Genomic DNA, 24108 nt, shown 5'->3' on the forward strand with positions numbered 1-24108 from the left:
GGACCCCTGGTTTAACCCATCATAGTAAGGTTTTTTGGGGATTTTTTCCCTTATTGAAGGCCCCACTTGACAATTTAGACACTTAGCTTTTCCTGGACTCATTTACTGTGATATGACATTTAAAAAATATGCCTAAATCAATACAAAACCATTTCTACCACTGACATTAAAGCTGAGGGTTCTTAAGACCTCGATTAAATTTACCTTTAAATCCTAGCTCTAGTGACGTCACGGAAATGGCGCCGTGAGCAGCGCGTCCGACAGCTCTCCCCTAAATCACAACAAATTTATCAACTAGAAACAGAAAAATTTATCCTCGGAGCATTCCGGAATTCCACACAAACTGATAGCGAAAGGACTGTTATCACTTGAATCTGAGAGACGAGGGTGTGGAGGAAGCTACCGCAGGGACGTTCATTCAAGCTGCGAGGAAGTGCGCCTGTGGTGAGTCAGCCCATACTCGGGAGCCGCGAGCAGCCGCGAGCAGCCGCCCGGTCCGGTTGCAGAGCGAGCACCGCTTACGTTCCCAGCGGCCCGCGCACTGCGAGTGAGAGTTGCCAGCCACCGGTGCCCGGAGCACCCCATTCGCACACGTGCCCTGGGCATTCCACGCGTCCAGAGCGCCCTACTGGCCCGCACACCCAGGGTGCTCCATAATCCTGCGCCTGGTGCGATCCAGCCGCCAGCGGCAGGGCGAGCGGGAGAGGCTTGGGAGATTCTCTCCGTGGGCGGGGCACCTCACCCAGCCATTCAAGCTAACAATCAAGCGTTGGGGGAGGGGCGCGCGCAGGCAGCCTAAAATACCTTCGGGAGCACAGCTGCGACCCAATCACTGAAATTAGCTTAACCCATGAAATCTGCGCACCCTCGGTTCTAATTGATAAGATCTCTCTCAGTTCAGCGATCCAAGACAAGAGGCGTGATATTTTTTAGTGCCTCTCGCTAAAGGGGCGGGGGCAACTTCTGATTGATAGAGCCTCCATATTCAGGGATAAACGCTAACAAGAAGGACTTGGCAGATAATAAGATCTATACTACACTAGTCGCAAGCAGAGACTAGTGCCCCTTCTTCTCAGCAAAAAGAGGCTACAAAGTGTGGAAAGCCTGGGTTGAGAGGTCCAACTGAATGATAGGCGCTGAACAGTCACCTTGACAACAATTGACTCCCACCCCCGCCTGATTACACTGGAGGCCCTGACTGCCAGAGCCTTTCCCAAAGCCTTGCGCTGAGTGGGGATAGAGTGGGGATTTCCCAGCTCTTTGAGCCTCTTACTCCCCAGGCAGAAGCAGTTGCAGCCTTATAGCTGGATCACCAGGCTGCTAATTCAGAAAGGGGGGACTAGGAGAGAGAATCCAGGAAAGCAAACTCTCTTATCGTTGGACCCTGCAAACGCCAACAAGCCTTGACTACCAGCAAGACTAAAGCCAATTATATGACATTGCCATAGAATCCCATCAACTGCAAATCCCTACCTAAGTGTGACACAGGGGCAGAGCCTGGGGTACAGAGTCACCGACCAGGAAGAGGGAGAGAAAAGAAAAAGGCAGAAGTTAACCTCTCAAAATCAAGAAAAATCCACAGACTTTACAACTTGTTCCACTAATTTTTTTGTTGTTGTTGTTTGTTTCTTCTATCTTATTGCCTTTATTTCCTCCACCTCGGTCCTTCTATTCTCTGCCCATCTTATGCTTCCCTTTTCTTGAACTACACTACCCATGAGTGTTACATTTTATTTCTCTTCTTCATCCTCACCCTCCTTTAAGGTTATACTCCAAAACACTTAACTCTCACTCTCTCCTCTTTTGTTTTTTTTTGTCTTGCTTTATTTTGTTTTTTTTTTCTCTTCCTATTTTATTTCTTCCTTCGTTTTTCTCCTTTTCTTATTTTTTCCTTTCTATTCGTTTTTTCTTTTCTCATTTTACTTTCCTCCCATTTAATCCTCAATCACGAACAAATTAGTTAATTTGGGACTCAAGGCTTTTTTTGGCTTTATTTTTCTTTTTTGCTTTTGTTTTTATTTTTTTTCTTGTTTGTTTATTTTTGTGGCATTTTGGGTCCTCCCAACCCAAGGTCTCCATTGTATTTAGTCTTCGCTCCACTTAATACAACAGATTTTTACTTATTATTTTTATTTTTTTTTCTTCTTTATTATTCCTTTTTGGTCCTTTTTTCTGGTTCCCTCTTATCCCTCTCATTATATCTCTTAGTTGACCATCACTTACAAGCAAATCATCTTATGCTTGTCTAAGATTTTCTTCCTTTTTTTTTTTTTTTTGAATTTAGTAGGTCCCTACTCCCTTTTTTTGCCGCTTGAACTCTTCACCCCAAATCAGGCCCTCCATTATAGGCACGATATTTCCCTGAGGAGGGGAGAGGAGGGAAAGAGAAGAAAGAAAAAAGGGGGAAATAATAAATTATTACTGGTTTTTTTTTGTGGGGTGTTTTACCTTTTTTTTTTTTTTTTTTTTTTACTTTTTACTCTTTATTAATTCTAATTAGTGCTATCAACAAGACCACCCTCAGATGCCGATAAGAAAGAGGAAATCGAATATTATGGATACAAAAGAAAGAGAGGTAACACAAATAGATGTGGAAAAATCTATGGAGAAAAGACTTAACATATTGGAAGCCTTGGAGCTAAATGACAGAGAATTTAAAATAGAAATCTTAAAAATACTCAGAGATATACAAGAAAACACAGAAAGGCAATATAGGGAGATCAGAAAACAACTCAATGAACACAAAGAATATATTACCAAGGAAATTGAAACTATAAAAACAAATCAAACAGAAATGAAAAACTCAATTCACGAGCTGAAAAACGAGGTAACAAGCTTAGCTAGCAGAACAGCCCAGATTGAAGATAGGATTAGTGAAATAGAAGACAAACAACTTGAGGCACAACAGAGAGAAGAAGAAAGAGACTCAAAAATAATAAAAAACGAGAAAGCCCTACAGGAATTGTCTGACTCCATCAGAAAGAATAACATAAGAATAATAGGTATATCAGAGGGAGAAGAAAAAGAAAATGGAATGGAGAATATACTCAAACAAATAATAGATGAGAACTTCCCAAGCCTGTGGAAAGAACTAAAGCCTCAAATTCAAGAAGCAAACAGAACACCGAGTTTTCTTAACCCCAACAAACCCACTCCAAGGCACATAATAATAAAGATGACACAAACCAATGACAAAGAAAAAATTCTCAAGGCAGCCAGGGAAAAGAAGAGTACAACATATAAAGGAAGGCCTATTAGATTATCATCAGATTTCTCAGCAGAAACTCTACAAGCTAGAAGAGAGTAGACCCCAATATTTAAAGCCCTGAAAGAGAGGAACTTTCAGCCACGAATACTATACCCATCAAAGCTATCCTTCAAGTATGAAGGAGATATAAAAACATTCACAAATTCAGAAAAGATGAGAGAATTTATCAACAGAAAGCCCCCACTCCAGGAAATACTAAAGGGGGTTTTCCAACCAGATTCAAAGAACAAAAGAAAACAACACCACAAGTAACAGCTCCACCAAGAACACAATAAAACCAAACTTAAACTGTGACAACAAAGGAAAAAAAGGGGGAAGAGGATGGAGATTAACAGTAGCAAAGGATGATGAAGTGCAGAAATACTTATAAGATAGGGTACTACAATGAATATGGTAGGTACCCTTTTCATTACTTAATGGTAACCACCCTTGAAAAAACCACCACAAAAACACTTGACTTAAAAAAGGTAGCAACAGAGGAAAGAAGTATGGAACACAAACAAACAAAAACAAATGATAGAAAAACAAAAGAGAAGAATCAAACTAGATACAAAACTAACAGAAAGCAATTTATAAAATGGCAGTAGGGAACCCACGTGTCAATAATTACACTAAATGTAAATGGATTAAACTTACCAATAAAAAGACACAGAGTAGCAGAATGGATTAAAAAAGAAAATCCAACTATATGCTGCCTACAAGAAACACATCTAAGCAACAAGGATAAAAACAAATTCAAAGTGAAAGGCTGGAAAACAATACTCCAAGCAAACAACACCCAAAAAAAAGCAGGTGCAGCAATACTCATGTCTAATAATGCTGACTACAGGACAGAAAAAGTACTCAGAGACAAAAATGGTCATTTCATAATGATTAAGGGGAAGTTGAATCAAGAAGACATAACAATCCTTAATATATATGCACCAAACCAAGGAGCACCAAAATATATAAGACAGCTACTTATTGACCTTAAAACAAAAACTAACAAAAATACAATCATACTTGGAGACCTCAATACACCGCTGACGGCTCTAGATCGGTCATCCAAACAGAGAATCAACAAAGACATAGTGGCCTTAAACGAAATACTAGAACACCTGGATATGATAGACATCTACAGGACACTTCATCCCAAAGCGACAGAGTATACATTTTTCTCTAGTGTACATGGAACATTCTCAAGAATTGACCATATGTTGGGCCACAAAGACAATATCAGCAAATTTAGAAAAATTGAAATTGTACCAAGCATATTTTCTGATCATAAAGCCTTGAAACTAGAATTCAACTGGAAAAAAGAGGGGGGAAAACCCACAAAAATGTGGAAACTAAACAACATACTTCTAAAAAATGAATGGGTCAAAGAAGAAATAAGCGCAGAGATCAAAAGATATATACAGACAAATGAAAATGAAAATACGACATATCAGAATCTCTGGGATGCAGCAAAAGCAGTAATAAGAGGAAAGTTCATATCACTTCAGGCCTATATGAACAAACGAGAGAGCCGAAGTAAACCACTTAACTTCACACCTTAAGGAACTAGAAAAAGAAGAACAAAGACAACCCAAAACCAGCCGAAGAAAGGAGATAATAAAAATCAGAGCAGAAATAAATGAAATAGAGAACAGAAAAACTATAGAAAAAATCAATAAAACAAGGAGCTGGTTCTTTGAAAAGATCAACAAAATTGACAAACCCTTGGCAAGACTCACCAAGGAAAAAAGGCACAGGACTCAAATAAATAAAATCCAAAATGAAAGAGGAGAAATCACCACAGACATCATAGATATACAAAGAATTATTGTAGAATACTATGAAAAATTATATGCCACCAAATACAACAATCTAGAAGAAATGGATAAATTCCTAGAACAATACAACCTTCCTAGACTGAGTCATGAAGAAGTAGAAAGCCTAAACAGACCAATCAGCAGGGAGGAAATAGAAAAAACTATTAAAAACCTCCCCAAAAATAAAAGTCCAGGCCCAGACGGTTATACTAGTGAATTTTATCAAACATTCAAAGAAGACTTGGTTCCTATTCTACTCAAAGTCTTCCAAAAAATTGAAGAAGAAGCAATACTTCCAAACACATTTTATGAGGCCAACATAACCCTCATACCAAAACCTGGCAAGGATGGCACAAAGAAAGAAAACTACAGACCAATATCTCTAATGAATACAGATGCTAAAATACTAAACAAAATACTGGCAAACCGAATACAACAACATATTAAAAAAATAATACATCATGATCAAGTGGGATTCATCCCAGAATCTCAAGGATGGTTCAACATACGCAAAACGGTTAACGTAATACACCATATCAACAAAACAAAAAACAAAAACCACATGATCTTATCAATAGATGCAGAAAAGGCTTTTGATAAAATACAACACAATTTTATGTTTAAGACTCTCAACAAAATGGGTATAGAAGGAAAATATCTCAACATGATAAAGGCCATATATGATAAACCATCAGCCAACATCCTATTAAACGGCATAAAACTGAGGACTTTCTACCTTAAATCAGGAACAAGACAGGGCTGTCCACTCTCTCCACTCTTATTTAACGTGGTGCTAGAAGTTCTGGCCAGAGCAATCAGACAAGACAAAGAAATAAAAGGCATCCATATCAGAAAAGAAGAAGTAAAGGTATCACTTTTTGCTGATGATATGATCCTATACATCGAAAACCCAAAGGACTCCACAAAAAGATTATTAGAAACAATAAACCAATACAGTAAGGTCGCAGGATACAAAATTAACATACAAAAGTCCATAGCCTTTCTATATGCCAACAATGAAATATTAGAAAACGAACTCAAAAAAATAATCCCCTTCACGATTGCAACAAAAAAAATAAAATACCTAGGAATAAACATAACAAAGAATGTAAAGGACCTATATAATGAAAATTACAAAGCATTGTTAAGAGAAATCGAAAAAGATACAATGAGATGGAAAAATATTCCTTGTTCTTGGATAGGAAGAATAAATATAATCAAAATGGCCATATTACCCAAAGCAATATACAAATTTAATGCAATTCCCATCAAAATCCCTAGGAGATTTTTTAAAGAAATGGAACAAAAAATCATCAGATTTATATGGAACTATAAAAAACCCCGAATAGCCAAAACAATCCTAAGGAAAAAGAATGAAGCTGGGGGCATTACAATACCTGACTTTAAACTATATTATAGGGCCACGATAATCAAAACAGCATGGTATTGGCAGAAAAATAGACACTCAGACCAATGGAACAGAATAGAAAGCCCAGAAATAAAACCACATATATATGGTCAAATAATCTTTGATAAAGGGGCCAACAACACACAATGGAGAAAAGAAAGCCTCTTCAACAAATGGTGTTGGGAAAACTGGAAAGCCACATGCAAAAGAATGAAACTCGACTACAGCTTGTCCCCGTGTACTAAAATTAATTCAAAATGGATCAAAGACCTAAATATAAGACCTGAAACAATAAAGTACATAGAAGAAGACATAGGTACTAAAATCATGGACCTAGGTTTTAAAGAACATTTTATGAACTTGACTCCAATGGCAAGAGAAGTGAAGGCAAAGATAAATGAATGGGACTACATCAGAATAAAAAGTTTTTGCTCAGCAAGAGAAACTGATATCAAAATAAACAGACAGCCAACTAAATGGGAAATGATATTTTCAAACAACAGCTCAGATAACGGCCTAATATCCAAAATTTACAAAGAACTCATAAAACTCAACAACAAACAAACAAACAATCCAATAAAAAAATGGGAAGAGGACATGAACAGACACTTCTCCCAGGAAGAGATACAAATGGCCAACAGATATATGAAAAGATGCTCATCTTCTTTAGCTATTAGAGAAATGCAAATCAAAACTACAATGAGATACCACCTCACTCCTGTTAGATTAGCTATTATCAACAAGACGGGTAATAGCAAATGTTGGAGAGGCTGTGGAGAAAAAGGAACCCTCATCCACTGTTGGTGGGATTGTAAAGTAGTACAACCATTATGGAAGAAAGTATGGTGGTTCCTCAAAAAACTGCAAATAGAACTACCTTATGACCCAGCAATCCCTCTACTGGGTATATACCCCAAAACCTCAGAAACATTGATACGTCAAGACACATGTAGCCCCATGTTCATTGCAGCACTGTTCACAGTGGCCAAGACATGGAAACAACCAAAAAGCCCTTCAATAGAAGACTGGATAAAGAAGATGTGGCACATATACACTATGGAATACTACTCAGCCATAAGAAATGATGACATCAGATCATTTACAGCAAAATGGTGGGATCTTGATAACATTATAAGGAGTGAAATAAGTAAATCAGAAAAAAACAAGAACTACATGATTCCATACATTGGTGGAACATAAAAATGAGACTAAGAGACATGGACAAGAGTGTGGTGGTTACCAAGGGTGGGGGGTGGGAGGACATGGGAGGGAGGGAGGGAGAGAGTTAGGGGGAGGGGGAGGGGCACAGAGAACTAGATAGAGGGTGGCGGAGGACAGTCTGACTTTGGGCGAGGGGTTTGCAACATAATTTAATGACAAAATAACCTAGACATGTTTTCTTTGAATATATGTACCCTGATTTATTAATGTCATCCCATTACCATTAATAAAAATTTATTATAAAAAAAAAAAAATCCTAGCTCTAGCCTGACCAGGCAGTGGTGCAGTGGATAGAGCATCAGACTGGGATGCGGAAGACCCAGGTTCGAGACCCCGAGGTCGCCAGCTTGAGCGAGGGCTCATCTGGTTTGAGCAAAAATTCACCAGCTTGGACCCAAGGTCACTGGCTCAAGCAAGGGGTTGTTACTCTGCTGAAGGCCCACGGTCAAGGCACATATGAGAAAGCAATCACTGAACAACTAAGGTGTCGCAATGCGGAACGAAAAACTAATGATTGATGCTTTTCATCTCTCCGTTCCTGTCTGTCTGTCCCTCTGTCCCTGTCTATCCCTCACTCTGACGCTCTCTCTGTCTCTGTGTAAAAAAAGAAAAAAAATCCTAGCTCTAAAAATTCTCTTTCCTCTCTCTCTCTTTCTCCTCTTTCTTCTCTTCTCTCTCTGCCCCTCACTGGCCTAGCCTTCCCCCTGGATCATCAGCAGCCCCTGAGGCAGCAGAGGACAGTAGCCCAGATCTGACTAGTGGCCACAGGTCTGGACCTCTGGCAGGCTAAAGATAACACCAGAGGCAGATTTAATGGTAGGTGCACTGGGTGCGCCCCTGGGCCCTGACTTCTGAAGGGCCCCGAAAACCCCAACTTTACACTTTTTCCTAATGACACCACGTTTGGTTTCATACATGCACTTTTAACATTAATAGTACATAATATTTTTTACTTATTTAAAAATATAGTTAAAATATATTTTATAGTTATTTTTCTTGTCTCTCTTTTTTAAGGGGCCCAATATTTTCTTCTGTGCCCGGGGCCTCACCAACCTTAATCTGTCTCTGGATAATACCCTGACTTAAGTTATGTTTGAGTTCTTGAGCCCCAAGGTAGAATGACCCTTGGCTACTTCCCCATGAGACCTGACAGAGGTCACAGAACAGACCTCAGAGCTGTCCTCAAGACCTGAAGAATGATTCATTACCCTCATGTTCACCCAGTCAGCTCTCAGCTAAGCCACAAACTGTTGTGGACCATAAATGGCAAAAAGCCATTGTAGATTCGAGGCTTAGCAAAAGGCTAAGTTCACCCCTCACCATCTCCATATTGGCTATGATGCTGAGTATTTGCACCCACTTCACTTGCTTCCTTAGGTTGCTGGAAGCAATTTACATCCCCTTCCTCTCACTCTTTGTTTGTTTTCAGATGTTGGTAGATTTCACTAATGTATCCTGTTTTTGCCTTGAAAGAGTTCCTGTCTTAGCCTTGGATGTGCAACTTTGTATCAAGGTCCTTGATTTGCATATGGCTATATAATGAAGCAAACAGGGCCTATGGGGCACTTGGATACTGCCAGGCATTTTAAAGAGTCCTCCTGGTCCCATCGTTTTTGTTTTGATAAGTGTGTTTCCTTAATTCTGCACTGTTATTAGGAGCCGTGCTGGTCCACGGCAACAATCTCCCTAACCAAGGTGTTCTGTGACCCTACCCTGTAGAGTCTGTAACCTGCACACCACTGGAGAGTTCAGGCATTTGAACATTAGCTTCCCATTCTCCTGGATGGTGCCATTCATCAATAAAATAACCAATATTTCTCCATTGCAATTCTTGGTGTCTAGTGTTTGGCATTGTTAGCACCAGGTAGATGAACTCTTCTTCTTCTTCTTTTTTTTTTACAAGACAGAGAGAGAGTCAGAGAGAGGGATAGGGACAGACAGAAACAGAGAGAGATGAGAAGCATCAATCATTACTTTTTCGTTGCGACACCTTAGTTGTTCATTGATTGCTTTCTCATATGTGCCTTGACCGGGGGGCTACAGCAGACCGAGTAACCCCTTGCTGGAGCCAGTGACCTTGGGTCCAAGCTGGTGAACTTTTGCTCAAACCAGATGAGCCCGCGCTCAAGCTGGCGACCTCGAGGTCTTGAACCTGGGTCCTCTGCATCCCAGTCCGACGCTCCATAAACTATGCCACTGCCAGGTCAGGCTTCTTTTTTTAATTTTTATTATTATATATATTTTTCTGAAGCCGGAAACGTGGAGAGACAGTCAGACAGACTCCCGCATGCGCCCAACCAGGATCCACCCGGCATGCCCACCAGGGGGCGACGCTCTGCCCACCAGGGGCGATGCTCTGCCCCTCCGGGGCGTCGCTCTGTTGCGACCAGAGCCACTTTAGCGCCTGAGGCAGAGGCCAAGGAGCCATCCCCAGCACCCGGGCCATCTTTGCTCCAGTGGAGCCTCGGCTGCGGGAGGGGAAGAGAGAGACAGAGAGGAAGGAGAGGGGGAGGGGTGGAGAAGCAGATGGGTGCTTCTCCTGTGTGCCCTGGCCGGGAATCGAACCCAGGACCTCTGCACGCCAGGCCGACGCTCTACCATTGAGCCAACCGGCCAGGGCCTCTTTTTTAATTCTTTATTTACTTTAGAGAAAGAGGAAGAGAGAAAGAAAGAAATATTGTTGTTCCACTTATTTATGTATTCATTGGTTGATTCCTATATGTGCCCTGAATGGGAATCAAACCCACAACCCTGGCATATCAGATTGATGTTCTAACCAACTGAGCTATCTGGCCAGGGCAGATGAACTCTTTCTGTTCTGTAACAATATCAAGGTAGAATTTCTCTTAAAGCTTTATGAGCCAATCAACCCATGTAATACTGCAAAATATACATGGAGAACAATAACATTACATAATATATATGAGGCAAGATAGTTAGAAGCCAGGGAAGTTCCTTGGCAGGAGGAATGGGAAAACTGAGACAGAGAGCTGATTCAAACTGGCCTCATCCAGCACCCTGACTTCCCTGCCTCATTTTCCTTTGCACTAACACTCCTTAAGCATAAGTCCTCAGGACAATGAGGTCTGATCAGCATCAAATAATCTTAGGAACAAAGCCTTGGGTCTGCTGACCAAAGAGACAGAGTTTTGGTCAAACTAGAGATAACATCTAGGCCTTGATTGTATTTCCAGCTCCAGGTCCAGAAAAGCAGCAAAAAACAGACAAAGTGACATCATGGCTGGCATTAGGACCAGATGCAGTGGCCAGTGACCCTCTATTGTAGTGCTGATCAATCAGTTGAGATTGTGGTCCTGACTTTATATACTTATATTGATGAATCAGCATATTAAAGGACACATCTGGTAAGCTGGTGAATACTCCATTGAGATGCTGCCCTGAGTCATCCCTTAAAATTCCTGCTTTTAGAAAACAAGAAAAGCTCTTAAGATAAAGGTTACAGTACATGCTCTCTCTCTAGAGCAGTGATTTTCAACCTTTTTTGAGCCACGGCACATTTTTTACATTTACAAAATCCTGGGCACACCACTTACCAAAATGACACAAAATGACACTCTAACACAGTACATATTATACATATAGTTAATAATATAGTTTCTAAATGTATTTATACTCACTTAGTGTGAAACCTGGGCCTGTTTCGATGAACACAAAAGGGATATCCTGGCAGGAATGGTAGAAAGACACACACGAAGCTCTTCCTCAACAGTTCTCAGTCTCTCTCTGTTTTTAGTTTTTACCATAGTCAAGCTTGAGAAGTTCAGCTCACATAGATATGTGGTTGAAAACGGGAGCAATGTCAAAATAGCTTTGTTGGCCAGAATGGGGAACTCCTTGGCAACAGATAACCAAAAACTGTCCAAAGGAAGATCAGCAAACTTTAGCTTTAAAGTTAGATAACATTGTGATGCATTGTATATCACCCTCTGCGGGGGCCTCTTTTAAAAAGAAAAAGGTCAAATATCTATATACACCATCAGGACAGACATAACCAGCTGAGGCTGAGGCTTCATCTAGTGGTGGCAACATTTACCTCCAGTCCTGACCGGGATTAGAAATCGGAACCATGGGGAGGAGTAACAGCTTCAACTACTAGCCCTGGCCACACAATGACAGGTGTGTGGCAGCCCGAGCGGGGACCTTCCTGGGTGTGGATGAGAGGCCTGCTATTGGTTCATCGCTAGTGGTCGGGATGAATCCTAGAAGGTGATTGGTCAGTGAGCATTCCCTGTGCCTCCATTCTTCCTGTCGCTGATAGCTGGAGGGATTGTGAGGGGAATGTTTATGTTCGGATGGGGGCGGCTGGTGGCGGGCCAGATAAATAGCCTCCGTGGGCCGTATCCGGCACGCGGGCCGTAGTTTGGGGACCCACGTTTAATTTCCCCACGGCACACCTGACCATGTCTCACGGCACACTAGTGTGCCGCGGCACACTGGTTGAAAAACACTACTCTAGAGCATGCCTCGTGCCTTCTTTCTTCAGGCATGCATCTTCACTTTCTTTCCCCTAAGTTCTAAAGATCCTCATGAGGCTTGCAACCAGGGAAGCACTGAGCAGTGGCAGCTAATCTTGGGCTAACCCCCTGGAGAGAAACCTGTCTCTAAAGGCCCCCTTTTCCCTCTGTAACTGGTTGCCTAACTCCATGTAGCCCATTTGGCTTACTACTTTTGCCTCTGTGACTTTCTTTCTAAAAGGCGAATGCTTTTCTCTGAGCAGCCTATTTGCTCTGAATTCTTTGTCCAACTCAAGAACCAAGAGCCAGTATAGCTGTGAACACATATATCACAGTCAAATGTTCCCAGTTATGAGAGTAGCAGCCTTTCTTTTTTGTTTGTTTTAGATCTGAAATGTCAGCAGAACAGAATGTATTTATTCAAGGTGTTGTTTAAGTTGCTTTTCTTTGATCTGGCCATGGGTGAGTTATTATGTGTTGTATTCTAATGTCAAAACCAACTTGTGTTAAATGAGCAGGATATTGGTTGCAGCATGCTTTTTGAATGTGTTTTTTGTCAATGTATTATTTGAAAGGGGGATTATTTTAAAAAGTAAAACATAGCAAAACAAAACATTTACCTGTAAAAATCCCATATTTCTTTCTTTTTTTTTAATTTTTAAATGAGAGAAGGGGAGGCAGAGAGACAGAATCCCACATGTGCCCTGACCAGGATCCATCCAACAAGCCCACTAGGGGACAATGCTCTGCCCATCTGAGGTGTTGCTACATTGCTCTGTTGCTCAGCAACTGAGCTTTTCTTAGTGCCTGAGGCGGAGGCCATGGAGCCATCCTCAGCCAACTCACTTGAGCCAATCAAGCCATGGTTCTGGGTGGGGAAGAGAGGTGGAGAAGCAGATGGATGCTTCTCCTGACCAGGAATCACATTCCAGGCTAGCACTATACTACTAAGCAAACTAGCCAGGACCCCAAATATCTAAGTAGAATGAGCTATGTTTAAGACTATTATTAAGATCATTGGTTAATCTTTACTTCCAATTTAATAGCATTACAAACACCTAAAAAGCTCTATTTACTTTATTTTTATTGAGTAATAAAGTCCTGTTAGCCTAAAAATAAAAAGCCCAAGTAAGAGGCAACAAGCATTTGAAATCCAAAAGAAGAGTTATTTCAGAAGCACTGATGAAGACAGGAACCCAAATAGTGTTCTGATTAATGGGTGAAGGCCAGGAGTATTTATGAGGAAAGTAAGGGCAACATTTACATAAATAGAAGGAAGGAATTTTTATAGTTGCTAATAAGCTAACACAGTGATGCTATAAAGAAGTCTTTATTTTCAGTTTGTTTGCTATAACAAACTTTGCTTTCAGATACAGTGCTGCTTTAGACCCAGTCCTAAGGCTATTTTCCCCTGTTCTAATATTCCAAAGGTTTAAGGACTTAGCTGTGCGAGACAGTTCTTCTGGGATGGAAGCTCAAGCTCTATTTTAAAGTCACTCTGTTTAATATTATTTTTCCACAATCCTTTGCAACAAAAAATGAAAGCAGTCCTGCATCCAGGGAAGTTTGGGATAAGCAAGTGCCACGTTGTTGCTGAGCGAGAGCCACATTTTCAGTCAGGGTCGGTAGTGGGGACCCTGGCATCAGAAAGAAACTGGGATCAGAAACAAAAAGACATTCTTTGGAGTCAGATCTTTCTGTTGACATCATTGCAATTTTTGAAGAGGATTTTCTAAGCATTAGATGCCAGTGAATCACCAAGCACTAATGAGCAACAACGGTATGTGTGGCCTTCTTCAAACAGACTGGGGTACTCTTACCTTCCACTTTTCACTGCTCACGGCTATGGCACTGCCCTCTCCTCCTCCACTCGTCAGCTGGGACTGAAATAGCTAGAGGCTCCCAAGACCACAGTGTTTGACCACTCTGTGAATAAAGGCCCAAACGCTGAAGAGCCTTGACAAAAACTGAGTGTGGATGAGATGCAGCATTCTCTTGATACATCCTTGCTTGTCTTTTTCTCTATTGAGCAGTTGGGTCCCAGAGAGAGTGACACTCTTGATCAGGAAATTAGTACCAAAGGTATATTGAATGACTGAACAATAGGAATGAGGAAGAAGAGACAAAAAACACTGAAAATCCAAAAAACTACAAATCATTACTAAAAAAAAAGATTGAAAAACACAGTGAGGCCCTGGCCAGTTGGCTCAGCAGATAGAGCATCAGCCTGGCAGGTGGACGTTGCAGGTTTGATTCCCAATCACAGCACACAAGAGAAGTGACCATCTTCTTCTCTCCCCCCCCCTCCCCCTTCTCTCTCTCTTCCCCTCTCACAGCCAGTGGCTTGGGTGATCCGAGCATAGGCCTGAGGCGCTAAGTATAGCTCAGTTGATTTAAAAATCAGCCCTAGATGGGGATTGCCAGGTGGATCCTAGTTGAGGTGCATGCGAGAGTCTCTTTGTCTCCCCTCCTCTCACTTAAACAAACAAACAAACAAACAAACAAAACTATAACGAGATACCACCTCATACCTGTTACAATGGGTATTATCTACAAGGTAATGCAGTGCTGGAGCAGCTGTGGAGAAAAAGGAACCCTCATTCACTGCTGGTGGGAATGTAAACTGGTATAGTCACTATGTAAAATAGTATGGCAGTTCCTCAAAATATTAAGAATAGAGTTACCACATGACCAAGCAACACCTCTTCTGGGTTTCTACCCCCAAAATTTGAAAACATTTATATATATCTCTATGCTCATTATAACATTATTCATAGTGGCCAAGACATGGAGACATCCAAAGGGTTCTTTGATAGAGGATTGAATAAAGAAGATATGTCCATATACTATGGAATACTACTTAGCCATAAGAAAAGATGAAATACTGCCATTTGTGACAATATGGATAGACCTTAAAAATATTGTGCTAAATGAAATGTCAGTCAGAAAAAGCTAAGAACCATATGATTTCACTTAAATGTGGGAGAACTGAAACTCATACACACAGACAACAGTATGGTGGTTACTGGGGGGGAAGGGTTTGGGGGGTAATAAAAGGTAAAGGAAGCCAAATCTAAGGTAACAGAATATGATTTGACTTTCAGTGGTGGGCACACAATGCAACATACAGATCATGTAATATAGAAATGTACACTTGTGGTTCTGGCCGGTTGGCTCAGTGGTAGAGCATCCACCCAGCATGTGGATGTTCCAGGTTCAATTCCTGGTCAGGGCACACAGAACAAGCACCCATCTGCTTCTCCACTCCTCCCCCTCTCACCTCTCTCTCTTTGTCCTGTCTCTCTCCCTTCTCCTGCTGCAGCCATGGCTCAATTGGAATGAGTTGGCCCCAGGCACTGAAGATGGCTCCATGGCCTTACCTCAGGCCACTAAGAAGAAGTAGGTTGCTGAGACATTGGGGCAAAGCCCCAGATGGGCAGAGCATTGCCCCTAGTGGTCTTGCCGGGTGGATCCCCGTCAAGGTGCATGCGGGAGTCTTTCTCTGCCTCCCCTCCTCTCACTGAATAATAATTAAAAAACGTACACTTGAAATCTATATAATCTTCTTAACCAAGGTCATCCCAATAAATGTTATTAAAAAAAGGAAAACAAAAACCCACAGAAGAGCTCCAAATGGCAGTGAAATGATAATCTTTAAATCTTTTTTAGACTTGTAGCTCTAGAGACTGGTTTGCAAGGGGTTTTTATTAAAGAATTCTAGCAAACTCCACCCCTCTGTAAATCAGTGGCTAAAAGGATAGGGGAAATGTCCTGAAAGTATTTCCAATGATGCCACATCAAACTGGTGTTTCATGTTTGGTTATAGATGACTAAAACCCCAGGCCTTTTTCACATGAACTGTGATCAGAGTATGTAGTTAGTTCTTCAGTTGTGTAGAACTGTTCTGCAGCTATATTATACTAGAAAGCCCGGCGGTCATACAAAATGACTGCTGTTCTAGAAATTATAAATTGTAATTAAAATGATTTGTACAAAGGTGTCTGCTAATTCAAACTGAATTACCCAGGGCAGGCAGCGAGGACGCTCAATTAGTGGAACTACAATGTTTCCGTACTTGCAACATTGAGAAAATCCTTTCTTGCCATGGTCAAATTGATTAGTTTCTAACTTGAAGTTTAAGGACTGACAGTGTTCACATTTAATATTCATGTCACCAGAGGAATGCTCAAAAATTAAAGTTTCTCCGTTTGAAACTGTTTTAATCCTTTTTGCGTTTCGGTCAGCATTACTCTGTCGTTTTTTTGCATTTCTCTCCTGCCTTTGTTCAAGGGACTTATTTTATCGAGACAGGCTTTTTTTGTCTTGCATCTGAGGCAAGCCTTGTTTCTCTATGCTCATCAGTCTCATTTTGCCAAGAAAGACGCATTTGCTCTGCGACTGAAGCAAGCCTTGTCTTTCTCTGCTCAGTGGTTTCTTTTTGTCGAGAAAGCCATTTTTGTGCAGCTTTAGCTCCTTTTCTCTCCTCTTCAGTGCTGTATTTTCTAGGAGGCATTCTTTTTTTCTTTTTTCTTTTTTTTTTTTTTCATTTTTCTGAAGCTGGAAATAGGGAGAGACAGTCAGACAGACTCCCGCATGCGCCCGACTGGGATCCACCCGGCATGCCCACCATGGGGCGACGCTCTGCCCACCAGGGGGCGACGCTCTGCCCATCCTGGGCGTCGCCATGTTGCTACCAGAGCCACTCTAGCGCCTGAGGCAGAGGCCACAGAGCCATCCCCAGCGCCCAGGCCATCTTTGCTCCAATGGAGCCTTGGCTGCGGGAGGGGAAGAGAGAGACAGAGAGGAAAGCGCGGCAGAGGTGTGGAGAAGCAAATGGGCGCTTCTCCTGTGTGCCCTGGCCGGGAATCGAACCCGGGTCCTCCGCACGCTAGGCCGACGCTCTACCGCTGAGCCAACTGGCCAGGGCTAGGAGGCATTCTTAAAAGAAATTACATTAAGACGTAGTTTTTATGTAAAACAGATGATTGCCAATGCAAACAAATGTTCACCTTCCCCCTGACACACTCAATTTGCGTTCAACCTTAAACTGTTTCAAAAAAGCAGATGATTGCCAATGCAAACATATGTTCACCTTCCCCCTGACCCGCTCAATTTGTGTTCAGCCGTGGCAACTTCACCCGATTGGCTAGTACAATTACGCAAGCAACCAATAAGCTATCGGCGACAAACAGACACTTAAGCCGCATATAATAAAGATTACTGCAAATAGAAATAGCTGAACTTTTTCTCCACTTTTCATGTCTTTGTTTCCTCTTGTTGGATTGCATTGGCTAACACCTCCAACAGAGTGTTATCATATCACTTATTTAAAAACACCTGATTACTTTTGATTTTGACTGTTTTTCATCATAAGCCTGTTAGGATATTAAGTTATGAAAATGTGGAAAACATGCATTTAACAACTTTATGCTAAGAGAACTCTTTCTAGGAGGATGCTGAACCTAGATTACTACCCTAGAATTACTAGCCTAGAATTACATAATTTGGAAACAGTTCAATTTAAATTAAAGCCAGTCAGGATCATACACCTGTGCCTAGGTTTCCCTGCTAACTAAACCTATTTTTAGAAAAAGTGAATGAGGTTAGAAATGACTTCTTTTGTAAGTATTAACAGCACAACTGATTAAGTAATTTACTCTGTTGGAGGTGTTAGCCAATGCAATCCAACAAGAGGAAACAAAGACATGAAAAGTGGAGAAAAAGTTCAGCTATTTCTATTTGCAGTAATATAATATAGCTGCAGAACTTAAAAGAATCAATGGGAAAAAAAAATCCCTAAAACAAATATAAAATTTAGCAAGGCATCAGGTTATAGAGTAATACCTAATTTTCTCACATACAAACAAAAGTTAGAAACTATATTGGAAGAAAAATGTTTACTTATAACATCAACAGAAAGATAAAATAAGAATGAAATAAATATGAAATGTGCAAATCTTATATAAAGAGAACTTTAAAAACACATCTTAAAAAAGAGGCTAGGACAATTCAATCAATATGCAAAGGTTGGTAGGGACATCTTATTACCAAACATTTGCCCTCTGCTCTCCTATCTACCCACAAATTGCCTTCATCCCATTTGAAGTCCCAGGTCTCCATCCCATTCCTTAGCTCAGGATGGCTCAATTGCCTGACTGCCTGTTATGGAACAAGCTGGCGTTTGTTTTGCCCACTGCCCTTCAAGACAATTCACAGGAGACAAGGACAGAGAGTAGGTATAAGAATACCTTTAATTCAAATTGTCAGCAACCTGAGAAGGCAGAGGGCTCAGGTCTGAAAAACAACTGCCTTCATGGTCTCGGGTGACTGGGCAGTTTATATATCTTTGGGGAGGTTAGTTTATTAGTGAGCATGTAGTCAGCCACGTAGTAGCACACAGATGGTCGGGATTTGGTGAGCAGGAATGCCCTCCAGGATGCGAGCTTGAGGCAGGTCAGTGAGAGCCTTATAGATGTTAACCTTGCCTTCAAGGTACTGACTGAAATCTTGAATCCTTGGGAACCCATGAGCAAAACAACTCCCTATATTCCTTGGAAAGACACAGAGCAAAGATTATATTGTTCATGAGACAGGCTATTGTTTTTTTCTTCTTCTTTTTGCAAATGAGAGGAGAGGAGATAGATTCTGGCATGCTCCCCGGGATCCACCTAGCATCCCCAATCTGGGGCCAGTGTCTGCCCACCTGCAGCCATGCTCACAACAAAGCTATTTTTAGCGTCTGAGGCTGAGGCTCCACTGAACCACCCTCAGCCTCTGGCCGTTTGGGGCGGATGTGCTTCATCAATGAAACTGTGGCTGGGAAAGATGGAGAGAGAGAGAGAGAAATAGAGAGGGAGAGAAGTGGAGAAGCAGGTGGTCGTTTCTCCTGTGTGCCCTGGTGAGGAATCAAGCCGGAACATTGATAGGCCCTGCGATGCTGCACCACTGAAGCAATCAATTGGCCAGGGCCCCGCAATTTATTCTTGCTAAAAATTACTATTGATCCCTTCAATCTCTTACACCTTTGGGCAGATTCTTCAGCTGATATATTGAACTGGCTTGACAGTTTACCAGGAGAAAACCAAATTTAATTTTGAACCATAGGAGCCCCAAAGATATGAGACTTAAGGGCAAGCCAGGATTTCATTGCATTTGTATAATTTGGCAGTATCCTGGACGCTAATTCACACCTGCCAGAAGAGTACTGGAGTCTTTGAATACATAGAGAATCGCTCGGGGACTGTTCGTTTTAAATTTATGTTCTGCACTGCCAAAACTCAGGTCTCTGTGCCAGGAGCCGGCACTTTTCTGGTCACGGAGGAAATAATTTACAAGTTTTAGAAAGCCACAATAACACGCTGGTGGGGCGGCGCACTGCCGCCTTCCCGATTGAAAATCTCGGGAGTCAGGCCTCCGTTTGTTTAGACTCTGGTGCTTCTGGGGGCGAGGTTACTGCAACTAGGACCAGAAAGGACGCACCGCCCTCTCCGTACCGGGAGTGTGTCCTGAACCGGCGGATCCGCCCGGCTCCGGCTCCGGGGCTGCGGTGGAAGCGCACCTGCGTACATCTATCTGGTCACCCCGCGGCGCCGCCCGCTTCCGGCCCCGCCCGCCTCCCGCGCCGCCGCTATTTGAGGCCCCGAGTGGCTCCGCCGTCCCCAGTTACTGCTCCGCTGCCCTAGTCGCTCCGCCGACACCCTGGGGTACGTGTCTGGGGCGGGCGAGGGCATGCGGGAGGGGCAGCCGGGGCTGTCCGGGATGGGCAGTGCGGGAGGGCTTCCGCCTCGGGTCCCCTTTCCCAGAGCAGCGCAGTGGCGCCCAGTGACCCAGCCTGGTGAGCGGGGCTTGGCCGCCGGCCAGGCCTGTGACGCCTAGCAGCGTTCGGACCGAGACGCGCAGCCCCGCGCCCGCAGGGCAGGCGGCCGGAGGTATGGGGGCGGCGCCGAGCCGCCCACACTGCTGCGCCCGGCCCGCGGGCCACAGGTGACGCCCGCCCCCCGCGGGCGCCGGTTACCTAGCCTGTTCTCGGCCACAGGTGCCCTCGCTGGCCCCGTGGCTTGGAGGCCACGGGAGCACGCGGCGGGGCGCTGGTCGTTGGGAACCGGGGTGGGGGCGGTGGGAGGATGGGGTGTGAGTGGGAGGGAGGTTGGGTTGAGTTGGGGGAGGAATGGGTAGAAGCCTAAGGGTCCATGCCAAGGGCGCGGGCTCTGGGCTTCCAGGCTACTGGTCTTGCCCACCGGGTTTGGCTTGCCCTCGGGAAGGAACTTGGGAAAAACAGCACTGTCGAGGTGACTCAGGCCTGCATAGTAGATAAAAGTGAGAACCATTCCAGATCTTGTTACTTCCCATTTAAAATTTTTTTTAAGTTAAACTTACTGTTTGCAAAATATTACTAGATTTGTGAAGCATCAACCGGGTATAAACAAATGTCGGAGACTTTCAGAGGTATAGATGTAACTTTATTGGCCAGTTTCACCTGCGCAGGGGCGAATTCCCTGGTATCCGGAGACACCGTACTCAGTAGGAGCTGCAAATGGGAATCGCGCCTGGCGCTTACAGCTAGTTCCTTATATATATCCTAAGTAAGCAAGCATAAAACAGAAGCAAAAGTAGCGGTTACCTATTCGCTAAGGGGGTTGCACATAGCATAGCAACAGGGGCTGGGTCTAGCTCATTGGCGAACTTCAAACATAAACTGATAAGGGTCTCTAACCAATGGAATGCAAACGTTTGTCTTCCTTTGTTCTTAGCCTTACAGGGTCCCTGTCCTTACCTCCCTGTCTCTGCGTCTACACTCTGGCAATCCCAGCACACTTTCCTGAATCTAACAATTTGATCTTTTCTTGATCCTTACAATTTGGTGTCTTAAGGACTGAGAAGACGTGGAAACACTTACTGGCACTTGCGGATTGTGGTGCTAGGTGTAACTGGCACTTAAGCTACTTTTTCCTCCTTCTCTTCTGCTCCAAGCTCAGTTTTGGAAATGAGAGGTCTAGAAAAGCAAATTCAAATGCTGCCAGGAATACGCAGAGGCTAGGGCAGCTGGGTCAGTGCTGGGCCCCAGTTGTACCTGAAGGTAGGGATACAAGTTTAGGCTGCTTGCTTCCTCCGCTGTGTGTTTGATGTGAAATGGACTCAAGTCCTACGGTGTTGTATTGCTGGGGTCATGTAATGTGTACCGTGATAACATGAATGACCACTGTTATCTGTATTATGGGGTGTGTCCCAGTATTTCATGATCACTGAGTAATTACATCCTTCACTTTATGCCAGCACAGAGAGAAAGGGTGAAATTTTAGTCATACGTGGGGTCAGATGACTTAAGTATTTAAATTTATATGAGGCCAATTCCCATCCAAGGCATTTCATTACAATTCAGCATATTAAGAGTTAACTTTGACCAGTAACAGTAGAGTGCTGTTAGAATGAGTGGAATCACCATTCTCATCTGTTTATATCAGCGATTTTCAACTGGTGTGCCACAAAAAAATTTAAAACATGTAATACCTGACTGTTTAACAAGGGGCACTGACCACTTTTTTCTTTGAATGTCAAAAAAGTGGCAACAGCAAACAGAACAACAGCCATTCATGTGAATGGTCTGTCTTGAATCATAAATATATAGAGGTTGTATAATAGAGTTTTCATCTTATTGGTCACTTGGCAAAATAAGATTGTGTTTGATTGGGTAATTCTTGGTACCAGAAATCCCTATATACAAGTATAGGCACCTGATTTTTAAAAAAAGTCACTTTGGAGGAAAAAGTGTAGGTAATTACTGTTATTTTTTTGGTCATATTGGCAATAAATATATTTTTGGTGTACTTAGAATTTTGGTAATTAGTTTATGTGTGCCATGAGATGAAAGATGTTGAAAATTGCAGGTTTATACTAAAAACACCTTCTATCACACCAGCGTATGTTGTATGATGTGGGGAAGATCACATACCTTACATTCCCATGTTTTTTGGACCTGAGGGTATGCCTACACATCAGAGGAAAGAAGAATTTATTTTCTTGGGTATAATTTACCCACCATTTATTGACTACCCACTCTGTGTCAGCCATTAACTTATTTAATGTTCATAGTAAACCTATAAAGTAGAATCATACCCTGTTAAAATATTAGGTGACTGCTGCTCAGAGAAGTTAAGCAAGTACATGCACACACAATGCCAGAAAACAAAGGTAGGGACAAAGCAGGAACCCCAGTCTCCATTAAACCAATCTTGAAATGGTTCAGTTTTGTGGGAAATTAAGACATCGTTAATCTAGAAGGCAAGAGGCACAATTAGTGGCACCTTAAAAAAGTTTTATTTAAGACTTAATTGACTAAAGTCAGTTATGAATATTAACTGCTCAAAGTCATTAGTAGTGCTATAGGGGAAAAATGGTACTAGGAGAGATTTGTTAGACTTATATATACATACATACACACATGCACACATGCATATATAAAATTGTTCATTAATTAAACCTTCATACCCAGTTTTTATGCTTGTGAATAAATATTGTTTTTTTAAGGCTCTTTATGTGAGGCCAATGAATAGACTTGGATTTCTTCCCTTAGTTGATTTTTTGATGCTAAAGTGATGCTCCCTTTCTTTAACTGGGTTTTTTATATCTGAATTCCTATAGGCAGGAAAGGGGTAAGGTGAAACATTCTTTCTGAGTTGTTTCTTAATAACCAGCTTAAAATCAATATGCCAAAAGGCATATTTTTGGGGTGGCAAAACTTTGGTTCCTCTCAACAGCATGATGTGTTAGGTAATGTGAGAAAGGAAACCTCTGTCCAGCTTTGTCACTGGGGTGGTCCAAAAACAGCACCAAAACTCATACATTCCGCAAGGTTTCAGGTCTTGTACTTTCAACTCCTCTGTGAAAAGAAACTTGGAGAGAGGCTGGTACCTTGTGTCTTTGGGCTGGACAAAAATTCAAAATTAGTGTGTAAGACCTTGCTGTTGCTGTAATGCAAGGATGTTTGAGATCAACATCTTGAGATTAATTTAAAGAGAACCTCCACCATGCCAGTGTCAAATTATGACAATTTGAGAACCAAGGAGAAAATAAACATCAGCTAATTGAAATATATTATTTGTAAAAAGCCATGAGCCTATTAATAAATTCAGATGAGGCAAACAAGATATGCTTTAAAAAGGCACAAAAGGCCTGACTGTGATGGTGCAGTAGATAAATTGTCTACCCAGAACGCTGAGGTCACTGGTTCAAAACCCTGAGGTTGCTGGCTCTGAGCGTGGGCTCGTCAGCACAAGGTTGTTGGCTTGAGTAGGGGATTGTCCACACTATTCCAAAGGTCACTGGCTTGAACAAGGGGACACTGGTGGGGCCCCAGTCAAGGCACCCATGAGAAGTAATCAATGTATAACTAAGGTGAAAGCAACTACAAGTTGATGCTTCTCACTCTCTCTTCTCCATCTCTTGAAAGCACTCAATGCACAACTAAAGTAAAAGCAGCTATGAGTTCTCACCCTCTTTCCCTCTTGCCTCTCTCATGCTCTCTCAAAGAGAAAAAAAAAGACACAAAAGAATTTCACTAATGTAAAAAGTTTGGTTATTCTAGTTTCCTGAGCTAACAATTACAGTCATTATACAAACTATCCTAAAGCCCTAAAAATTAAACTGAAAGAGTTATAGCCAAATTATAAGGTCTACCGGAAAGTTCTGTCCGTTTCTATCACAAGTTTTGACACGTAAGCACATGTTTATTTGGCGCATGTGTGCCTCTCTATTTTTATCACTTAATGTATACATACTGATGTAGCAAATTAACTAAAACAAAGTTGATTCACGTTAGTCTTATGTGTGAAGTGATAGTGTACCCATGGCTACTGATAAAGTTAATTTATGCCACTGTAATTTTTACAAATTTCAATAAGAAAGAAATGCTACAGAAGCATGTCTGTCGCATCCACCATATTCCCT

At 42.1% G+C, this 24108-nt stretch overlaps 1 protein-coding gene across 5 annotated transcripts in view; it reads left to right on the forward strand.

Annotated features, from left to right (window-relative positions):
• LOC136400418 (serpin B6-like) overlaps positions 1-24108 on the forward strand; it is a 91991-nt gene that overhangs the window by 25797 nt on the left and 42086 nt on the right. Inside the window, exon 1 of one of the 5 annotated variants that reach the window (XM_066377057.1) lies at positions 19749-19868. The exons of 2 other annotated variants lie outside the window; for them this stretch is intronic. Coding sequence is in view for 1 of the 3 variants with exons in the window: in XM_066377056.1 (XP_066233153.1) it covers positions 20096-20148 (53 nt within the window). In the remaining 2 variants the exon portion in view is untranslated. Of the gene's footprint in view, positions 1-19748; positions 19869-20017; positions 20149-20179; positions 20201-24108 lie in introns of those variants that run through there. 2 more of the 5 variants (XM_066377056.1, XM_066377058.1) reach the window with 2 other exon arrangements.

The sequence above is a fragment of the Saccopteryx leptura genome, chromosome 3, assembly GCF_036850995.1.
Source record: "Saccopteryx leptura isolate mSacLep1 chromosome 3, mSacLep1_pri_phased_curated, whole genome shotgun sequence".
Lineage (NCBI taxonomy): Eukaryota > Metazoa > Chordata > Mammalia > Chiroptera > Emballonuridae > Saccopteryx > Saccopteryx leptura.